The following is a 10,958-nucleotide window of genomic DNA, read 5'->3' on the forward strand; positions in this document are numbered from 1 at the left end:
AGAATTTTTTAAAGTGTCTTAAAGCCCCAGATTTACTTAGCATTTGCGTCTGACTTCAGTAGCTTATCGTGAACTGATTGGTGATATTTCATTTTATCCCAAATGTGAAGAGAATGCTTCATTTCATGGAAATATAGTAGTAAAAGCCCTATCTATTTCCCTGGTGATATCAAAGTAGGGTGAATAGCTATTAAAAGGAGGTGGAGGTCTTAGTACTGCTTTATTTTAAGCATAAGAATATTTCTCATACATTAACAGAATCATTTATGATTTCCAGATGTTTTTGTTTTTTTATTTAATGATGGTATATTTGCTAGAATAAATTTCCAGTTATTCTCAAAGAAAATCTTTTGTACAGATCTGTGCTACTTTGAGAATTGTGTTTTGAGGCAACACTTTTATTTATAACTTTATGAGAGAGGAGAGCATGGCAGTGGTTGGGTTTACCCGATGCCAAAGGACAAGGTAAAAAAGACTAAATTTCAATGCAGTTTTTTTTTTTTTGCGGTACGCGGGCCTCTCGCTGTTGTGGCCTCTCCCGTCGCGGAGCACAGGCTCCGGACGCGCGGGCTCAGCGGCCATGGCTCCCGGGCCCAGCCGCTCCGCGGCATGTGGGATCCTCCCGGACCGGGGCACGAACCCGCGTCCCCTGCATCGGCAGGCGGACTCTCAACCACTGCGCCACCAGGGAAGCCCTTCAATGCAGTTTTTTAAACATAAAATCACTTAGTTAAAATAGCAGCCTTTAGGGGAGAGTTTTCCCATCCCCCAGACATCGTAGCCTGGTGTGCGTGCCACCAATAAACAAAACCAAGAAAACAAGCCACAGTTGCATATTTGTAAGATATAAATTATGCATCACTGACTTGCCAGCTCTTGCCTTTCTACTTAAAAAAAAAAAAAAAAAAAAAAAAAAGTCGTGCTCCCTGTGTAATTTTGGCTCATTTCCAGAGTGTGTATTCCTTACCGCTTAGCTGCTAGCTTCGACACCAGACCCCCTTGCTGTCTGAATTTGCGCAACAGTGCATACCCAGAGCTCCTCCATAAATAGTCTGTTCTCCCCACACTCGAGGCAAAAACAACCACAGGAAGTCTGGGAGTGTGCAGCTAGCCCCGCTTAATTGATCTAAGCCTGCAGGGCCAGCAGGAGAGCACACGTGTACACAGCCTCCGCTCCTGGCCCTGTAGCACTGTTTACCTAAGGGGCAAAGAAGTCTGCGTGCAGGAGACACCATGTTGCTGCTACAGCCTTGGCAACGGCACTAGCTGAGTTTTGGGTTTTTGTTTACAGTCTGGAGAGCCATACTCCTTTAAGGAAACACAAACTCCTTTTCCCTCCTTCCCGGCCCCAGTCAGTAATCATCCAGACTGTCAGCTGCCAGCAGTTATCAGGAAGAACAGCCCTCGGAAAACATCTTGTCTTTCTTCCAGAAGCAAAGTTAAAGGAGTGCAGATGGATGGTCGCTTTTCGCATGCAAGTGGCCAGCTAGCATCCAGGGGGCATCAAGCTATGATTTCGGTTTCCGTGCCGGGGACATCAGCAGCTGTGGCTTGGGAGGTTTCACCCAGCAGGAGTGGAATTGCTGCGGACGTTTGGGGGTTTTGATGAGCAGTAGAGATTTGGGGGCGTTGTGCTGTTATTGCAGGACCCCACCATGAAGATCCAGGAGCGTCCCAGCCTACCTGACAGCAAGCTGCAGAGGACTCCAAATGCTGATGACCAGCAAGAGAGCTTTGTCTCCGGAGTGCCGGAGCCGGACCTGACTGCGTCGTGTGATGAGAAGAGCTGGGAAGGTAAGGTCGTCTGCTGTTTGGATGATTTAATATTGGAAAAGCATATGTAAATTAGCAGAAAGGAGAAGCATGTTGGATGTGTGGGTGAGAGCGAGAGCTGTGTGTGCACAAGTAAACCACATTTCTAAATGACTGAAAATCCTTCCCCTGACATAGGAACGTGTCACGTTCAGTGTTGCCAAGAGTAACTGCAATCTATGAAGGAAATGTGCTTATCCTTTATTACAGTGTCACCTTGCAGTCCTTTTTTTTTTTTTTTTTTTTTCCTCATTTTTGACTCTCCAGGGGTGCTGATGTGTGAGTGCCTTTTCCCCCTAGGAGTACAAGCTGAGTCATAGGGAACTGGTGTGCATTTAGGGTTTGCTGTCAGTGTAACTGCTTCCCCCTGCCACATGCCCACCATCCACCTCCTTCGCTAAGTCTCCTCCCCATTTTTCAAGATTATTTTGATCTGCTTTGATTCTATGTTTGTTTTAACGGATAGAATTTTAAAATCCAGGTTAGCAAACATAAGGAATTTGCTTATCAAGAAAGCACTGAATAGAAGTGCTTCTTCTTGAAAGCCTGTAACACATTGCTTTAGATTTTGGCTTTTCTACAGATTTTTGAGAAAAACGTTAGAAATTTACTCCTGCCGAAGAAAAGGGTATCCTCACCTTGTCAAAACTGTATTTCAGGGAGGATCCTGCAGCAGTTCGGTCAAGCTGCTTTTCTTCCATTTTCCATGCGTCTGCATCCAAACGTATCAGTGTGTGTCCAAAATAAGTGCCCATCTGCCTCTAGGCCGTTATGTGTGTTTGAAGGCTACAGAGAGGGAGAAATTGTGCTCCTGAGTTCAGAACAGCAGCCTGATTTAACACAGTGACTTAGCAGAGAATGACAACTATTAAAAAAATCAGTCTTTTTCAAAAGCACCTGAGTTTCTTGTCTTCTGCCCACCCCTTTTTAGCCAAAAAGTATTCATTATGTTAATGATCTTAGAGGAAGGGCCAAAAGATGATCTAAAAAGATCACAAGGTGAAAAATAGTAGCGCCCATGATGCTCCTTGCATCGGGCTTTAGGGAAACAAAATCAAACTGTTTTTTTATCCTAATTTTCCCTCTTTGCAATCTAAGAAACATGTTCCAGTTCTTTTTGCTGTTGTTTTGTTTTGTTTTCCCCATGTAATTAAGCAGTGGATCTGAGATTTTGTCAGATCGTCCCAGCTCATAATATGTCCACTGGGGGAAGAATTCAGGGTTTTTTGTTCTGTTTTTAAGTGATACATTCCTGGCTAGTGTTCATTGTTGTTCTTTTGTGTACTTTGAAATAATCAGGTGTGCTTTTAATTCATACATTAAAAACAACCTTACCACCCCACCAAAAAAGTCCCATGGTAGCCACTGTCACCCAGATAAAACAAAAACAGTAGCCAAAATAAATGCTATATTTGGGTTTCAAGAATATGGTCTCCTCATATCATTAACATACAGCTCTAGATAAAAACTAGGGTTTTTGGTCAGAATTCAAATTAGCCGTATTATCTTGATGATTTATTGAGGAAAGGGGAAGGTAGATTCTTCCTCCTCCTACTGAAGTGGACTCAGGTGTTGGATTATTTTTACTTTGGTTAATCATAAATTTATAGTCTCTTCCAGCACACTTAAAGAGGGTAAATATAAAGCTGAAAAATCTCTCCAGAGTGGGTGAAAGCTAACTTATTGTTTCCTTAAAACTATTTAATCACTTAATGTAAAGAACTTTCTGCCAGATAAAAAACAAGATGAAGGGACCAATATTTTATTATATTTTGTATTGGAAAACTAGATGACATTTTTTTTTTTTTTTTTCCGGTACGCGGGCCTCTCACTGCCGTGGCCTCTCCCGTTGCGGAGCACAGGCTCCGGACGCGCAGGCTCAGCGGCCATGGCTCACGGGCCCAGCCGCTCCGCGGCATGTGGGATCCTCCCGGACTGGGGCAAGAACCCGTGTCCCCTGCATCGGCAGGCAGACTTTAAACCACTGCGCCACCAGGGAAGCCCCTAGATGAAATTTTTAAAGCTTATGGCGAGAAAGAAATACATTTTACTGTACTTGGGAATGTGAATTGTGTTATCCATGTGATTTATGAAATGAGTTGTTTTAACTTTTTTTTTTTTTTTTTTTTTTTTACCGATTACTGCATTTGTCATTGAACTTGCATATCTCAGAAATCTACGTGGATTCATTTCAAGGCTGTTTAGATCATTTGGTTACTGCTTTCAGTATATTTATATATATATTCATTTATTTTAAATGCCCACTTTACATTATAGCAGTAATATAGCTGTAAGTATAGTCAAAGGAATTTTTGCATAAAGCGTGGCTAAGATGAGAGCAGTCAGTTCAGTCACTAAAATATCACCGTTTTCTATAGGTTCAGTAAGAAACAAAATGGTGGCTTTCCAGTAAGGAATTAACTTTGCACTAATTTAAACTGTGAATGTGAAACCAGTGCATCAAAAATACATAAACAAAAGGAGTAGTTACCGAAACCGTATGAGCCAGTGTCCCTCTGTAGGTCTCCGCCACTAGTCTCCAGACCACCATGTAGTGTAACCCCCTCTTTTCGGTTTGCTTATTCTCCATCCCCAAGCCATAGTTCATTCTCATTCACAGAATATCAGGTGAGATGGTACTTAATGAGCAGCCTGCTGGCACTGTTCTCTGCCATGTATGCTCCCACGTGGAAATGATATTCTCTGCCTTCTGGGGCATATGGTATCAGGGAAATAAAAAGAAAAATGAAACTGATTATAGGTTCCATAGGCTACATAGAGTGGAACCCTCTCAAAGTGAATGTAGGATCATGGTCTAGTTGTGCTTGTTGACAGGTACATAACACATGCTTGATCTTTTTTTTTTGCTCTACGTGTAGCTATGTATTAGGGCACATTATTTGATCTGTCCACATGACAGCAACATCAGCATCACTATTACTAGGGTTTCCACTCTCCAAAATTAAACAAATACACAAGTCAAATGAACTAGTCTTCGTTATTTAAAGTCCTTGAAAGTTACATAATTAGAATGTTCCTAATGAGCCAGTTCATGTTGATTTCCACCCCTTGTGGAAGTACTGAGATGTAAACACTCGGTTACTCTTATTAGATTTGTCCTGGTGAAATCAGCTTTTAAAGAACATTTTTTAAAGGACACAAAATACTTCAGATATCTTATTCATCACTTACTGCTTATCAAAAATAACTGTAGAAAGGAAATTCTCTAAAAAAAAAAATGATAAAGAAGCAAGGGATCTTAAAGATCTTACAATGGAGCCCTCCCATTACACAGCTAAGAAAGCTGAGGCTAAAAGAGGCAACATGATGATTCAGGATCACTGTCTCCTGACTTCCACCCTCTTTCTAAGCAGTGCCAGTTCAGTATCGCAGCAGGCAGCGGACCATGAGGTTAAGAGGCAGACACATCCAGAGTTCAAATCATGGCTCTACCACTTAAGCAGCTTTGTGGACAAGGTGGTCAGCATGTCTCAGTTTGGGCCTCAGCTTCCCCATCTTGTAATAGCTAAGCAGAGAGGAGCTATGTCCCAGTGATCACGTTAGCATTAGTCAGAGTTGTATTCCCTCTTCCTGCAGTGAATCTCCTTCATTTCCATGTGTGCTGTAAGTGTCTGAACTGGAACTCCCCCAGGATCCCTTCTCTTTTATTACTTAGGTAGCAAGCCTACAGCTTTTATCTCTGTTATTTCTGACCTGCTGTGATGTCAGCTAACCTGGGCGGATTAATTTTTAATAGACGTGCCATACTTAAGTCCAGAGTTCTTTGTGACCAGACACATGGCTGAAATCAAAACCACCGTAACCAGGGAATTCTGGTCCAGATATGAAAACGCTTTTGTTCTATGTGGTCCTTTAAGATGAAAATCCAGTTTGAAGCCTCAACTCTTTTCTGTTTTCCTTTGAATAATTGTCTTGCAATATCCTTGTCTGTTTCATTGCTCTAGAATTACTGATTAAAATATAAAATATTTCCCAAGCCCTCAGTTGGGAATGGTCAGTGAACACAGTCTCAAACTCGCTCTCTAAGCAGGTAGGTAATGCATAGGACATACTATCACGGACTACAGGGTTGTTCTCAATTTGTTCTTGTTATTCTATTTGAGTGCCAACTATCAAAACATGAGATAGCCTTGTATTCTTAGATCACTTCAAACTAAAACAGAGGAATAGTTGGTCTTACTGATTCTTTAGTTATATTGAACTATGTATTACATGTAATTATATAACTCTTTTGAGTAGGAGCCTTAAGTTATAAGACTGTATAGAATTAAAGAAAGAGAGAAAAAGGAGAGAGAAATCATTTAAGCATTTCATATTGCATAGGTGAGAAACTTCTGTTCTATCTGCAGCTAATGATGAAACATGTCTTTTTATTTTGTTAAGGTTGAAATTCTTTTTCTTTTTTTAACATCTTTATTGGAGTATAATTGCTTTACAATGGTGTGTTAGTTTCTGCTGTATAACAAAGTGAATCAGTTATACATATACATATGTTCCCATATCTCTTCCCTCTTGCATCTCCCTCCCTCGCACCCTCCCTATCCCACCCCTCTAGGTGGTCACAAAGCACCGAGCTGATCTCCCTGTGCTATGCGGCTGCTTCCCACTAGCTATCTACCTTACATTTGGTAGTGTATATATGTCCATGCCTCTCTCTCACTTCGTCCCAGCTTATAAGGTTGAAATTCTTAATGGTCTTATAGTTCTCCTTTTTTATTTATTCATTTACTTGTTTATTTATTTTGGTACACGGGCCTCTCACTGCTGCGGCCCCTCCCGTTGCTGAGCTCAGGCTCCGGATGCGCAGGGTCAGCGGCCGTGGCTCACGGGTCCAGCCGCTCTGCGGCATGTGGGATCTTCCCGGACCGGGGCACGAACCCGTGTCCCCTGCATCGGCAGGCAGACTCCCAACCACTGCGCCACCAGGGAAGCCCTATTTCTCATTTTTAAATAAGTGAATTTCCTAGAGATTATCATACCAAGTGAACTAAGTCAGACAGAGAAAGACAAATGTCCTGTGATACCACTGATATGTGGAATCTAGAAGAATGATACAAATGAACTTATTTACAAAACAGAAATAGACCCACAGACATAGAAAACAAACTTATGGTTACCAGAGGGGAAAGGGGATGGAGAGCGATAAATTAGGAGCTGGGGATTGACAGATACAAACTACTGTATATAAAATAGGTAAACAATTGTAAAGCGATTATACTCCTATAAAGATGTTAAAAAATAATAATAAATAAATGAACAAATAGATAAACAGCTAGGACCTTCTGTATAGCACAGGAAACTATATTCAATATCTTATACCTATAATGCCTATAATGGAAAAGAATCCGAAAAAGAATATACATGTGTGTATGTGTGTGTGTGTGTGTGTGTATGTATATGTATACATATATATCTGAATCACCTTGCTGTACACATGAAATTAACATAACATTGTAAACCAACTATACTTCAATTAAAAAATAAACAGAATCATACAGTAAAAAGTAAAAATTTAAAAAGTGAATTCAAGAAACAGTGTCACCCATAAGCTACAGTTTCTTTAGCCGTGTACTTTATATATACCACTGGTGACACTAGGAAAATGGCACATTTTGTCTTCTTGTCAGTGAAGCGATGGGTCAGAATGGAGCCCCAGAAGACAGCTGTGTTAACAAAGAGGCAGTCTGAGGGATGGCCCCATGTTAGTCACAAAGCATCAAACAAGCACATGATGAGTATTTTGTACTTAACTCAGGATCACTGTATACTTTTTACTGGAGACATGTTTGGTTAATGGTCACAAACATACGGTTTTTGCAGAAATTTTGGTGCACAGAGACCACAGAGTTCAAGCTCAAAGCAGAGATTAGTTGTAATAGTTTTTAAGAGTTATGTCTGCTAGATTCCGACAGATTAAAGAGCTTCAGTACCTAAAGTAACACCTTTTCAAACTGAGTTTTGATGAGGAGAAATGTAGACAGCACACCCATGCCAACATCAACATCAGACTTTGTTTAGCCGATGCCCTCTGTCCTCACCAACCACCGAGCCCTTCCCCCAGGGGTTTTGCTCCTTTGCCACTTGGCAGTGAGGTGGTTGCCTGCTGCTTTACTGTTCAAGTCATCTTAACCCTTTCCCTGTCCTGGTTCCACTGATTTTAGTCCTTATAGAAAATTACTCCTGTCTTATGAAATATCGTGAAATAGACGATGTCATCTACTCAGTTTAATAGTGTCCCATTTTCTGCAGCTTTGTCCTTACATTTTTGTTATTTTTCTAGGAATTGCTTTCCACTCACCTCTCCATCCATTTTCACTCTTTGCTGTTGGCATTTCCAGAGCTGCTCGTATCTGAGCTCTGCCACTTAGGGGGGGCCAGCCAACAGCGTCAGTGCAAACAATGAAACAACTCCTGTTCGTCTCCGGCTTTAGCCATGTCTGTCTACCAGCGTATTCTCTGCCACTCTTTAAGACTCGATAGGCAACACTCTGTCTTTAACATGCTTTCATTTTTCAAAGTATTTATAGTATCATCTGTGTTACCAGATAACTTGGTTGTCTTTAAATTTTGAGAACCTGTGGGCCTCATTCCACATGAGGTTCATTTTTTTAGATTAATGCGCCTAACTCTCCTACTGTACTGTGGGGTTTTTTAATTTTTTTTAAGACAGCCATCCTTGTCCTTGAAGCGCCTGGCACATTCTCAATTGAAGCACTGTCCTGGAGGATAGGAGACTGAGTTTCTAGACCCAACTCTTGTCATTGATTAGGTATTTGCTCTGGAATTCTTTGGGTTTCAGTGTCCTTATCTGTAATCTGTTGGATTGAATCAGTAGTTCTCAAACCTGACTGTATTTTGGAAGACTTGGGAAGCTTTCTAGAGAGTGTGTGTTTGCGTGTGTGTGTCTCACACATATGTGGACCCTCACCTAAAAATTCTGCCTAATTGGGTGGTGTGAGGACCTGTACGTTAGGAGTTATTTATATTTCTCTCTGTGACCCTAATGTGCAGCCAGGTTTGGAAAGTCACCAGGTTAGATGATGTGTGAAGTTTCAACCAGCTTTAATGTTCCGTGATTACAGTATGATCTTTTGAAGTAAAATACTGAGTAAGCACTTGTTTAAGATAATTTTGTAGATTTTAGAAATACTTGGATAGCTGAAGGAGCAATTGTTCCATGATTCAAACTGTGGGAATCCCAGAATTTAAGATCATGGCCAGATTCCAGCCTTGTGTAAATCACAGTATCCGCAAGTGTATTTAAAGCGTAATCTTTTCTTGTTTTTTTTTTAATGAAGGAGAGTATTACAAATGAAATACCCTACATCATCTGAGACCCACCCTTAAAATATGTCAGATAGGATTTTCTTAATAAGGAAAGAAATACATTGAGGTGGGTCTTGCAGTGAAGGGAAATAAATATCATCCTATTCCCTCCCAAAATGACCAATCAGGATTTTGTGCTAAGTCTGTTGTTTTTTTTTTTCAGGGGTGTCTAAAATAATTCATACTGATTTGTCCTTTGTAAGGCATTCTTTTTTTCTTTTTTGACTAATGTTATGCATGTATCTTACTTTAACTGTAGTCTTAATAAGTAGCCTCTAAAGTTTCAAGTACAGAGCATGTATTTTAAACATGCTAAATCCTAACATGCTAAGCAGAAGCACACAAAACAGCTTATTGAATGGCCTCAACGGAGGGCGTAAACTCCTAAACCGATGGGGTCTCACAAGGTTAATGTGATTCCTCAGTGGTTTCAGTGAGGGATGTCCAGCCATGATGCCAAACCCCTCCCTCCCAGGCACATATGAGTTTCTCTCCCATAACACCCTCAGATGGAGAAGTTATCAACAGTGATCTGTGGGGAAAGTTGGAAGCACACACTGTTCCTCAGGGCGGCCCTAGCACATTCTCTTTTGAAGGCAAGTGAGGATGGAGACGGAGGGTAGATGATGGCTGTCAGGTAGATTTGCTGATCCCGGTCAGGGCATAGTGCCCCGAGTTACAACCTTCCATCTAAACCGTGAAACTGGCAATTCCCCAGTGGTCCAGTGGTTAGAACTCTGCGCTTCCACTGCAGGGGGCACGGGTTCTATCTCTGGTTGGGGAGCTAAGAACCTGTAAGCCGTGCAGCGCAGCCAAACAAAAACTAAACAAATAAATAAAACGTGCCTCCCGAATTCAGTTCCTCCTGATGCATTCCGAAAGCAGGTGTGCTCTAAAGAACCATTTGGCCCTGTTACCCTTGCTCTTTTCCAGAGCCCACCCCTGCTTTCTCCTCGTGGCAGCAGGAGAGCGTGCACGCTGACGAAGCACGCCTCTCCCCGCAGGCAGGGCGCCTGATTCGGCAGCTCCTGGATGAGGACAGCGGCCCCATGCTCTCTCCCCGCTTCTACGCTTACGGGCAGAGCAGGCAGTACCTGGACGACACGGAAGTGCCTCCTTCTCCCCCCAATTCCCATCCTTTCATGAGGTATGTTTCTTTATGTCGCAGATGCGCAAAGATACCATCCCTGTAACATTAGAAGACCTAGGAATGTTGCTGATGGCTAGTAATTTTTTTTAATTAAGTCGTACGTATATGGAGGAACATATTTGAAACTCTCCATCCTAGTGCACACGCTCTGTTGTAATTTTTCACTTGACCTGTGGCCCAACTACAGCATCATCAGCTGAATCTCCATCAGTCCCTCCTTTCCAGAGCTCTCTCATATTTAACCGTGAGGTCCACTGTGCACATTTCAGTCCTAGCTTCGCCGAGCGTAAAGGTGAACTAGAGAAGACTGGACCTGTGGCAAAGGCAGGACATGCAGAGCTCAAGGTCACAACATGAATTAGCAGTCAGCTTTCTTTTATTCGAGAGGATAAACGCGGTTTGGACGGTCCCGCCCACCCCTGTCTTCCCCATCCCTCATCCCTCATCCCCCATCCCCAGAGCCCCTCCCAGCAGGCGGTGACTGTTCCTAGGGAAGCTGACCCCGCACTGTGTCCCTCACAGGCGACGCAGCTCCTCTCTGGGCTCCTATGACGATGGGCAAGAGGACCTGACACCTGCACAGCTCACACGAAGGATTCAGAGCCTGAAAAAGAAGATCCGAAAGTTTGAAGACAGATTCGAGGAAGAG

The 10,958-nt window shown here is 42.3% G+C and overlaps 1 protein-coding gene across 1 annotated transcript in view; it reads left to right on the top strand.

Annotated features, from left to right (window-relative positions):
• LOC103075703 (protein FAM13A) overlaps nt 1-10,958 on the top strand; it is a 93,669-nt gene that overhangs the window by 60,752 nt on the left and 21,959 nt on the right. The window contains exons 6-8 of the mRNA XM_007450669.1: nt 1,647-1,794; nt 10,093-10,306; nt 10,832-10,958. The exon at nt 10,832-10,958 is cut by the window's right edge and continues 18 nt beyond it. Coding sequence (XP_007450731.1) covers nt 1,647-1,794; nt 10,093-10,306; nt 10,832-10,958 — 489 coding nt within the window. The remainder of the gene's footprint in view (nt 1-1,646; nt 1,795-10,092; nt 10,307-10,831) is intronic.

The sequence above is a fragment of the Lipotes vexillifer genome, unplaced genomic scaffold, assembly GCF_000442215.2.
Source record: "Lipotes vexillifer unplaced genomic scaffold, Lipotes_vexillifer_v1.1 scaffold34, whole genome shotgun sequence".
Classification (NCBI taxonomy): domain Eukaryota; kingdom Metazoa; phylum Chordata; class Mammalia; order Artiodactyla; family Lipotidae; genus Lipotes; species Lipotes vexillifer.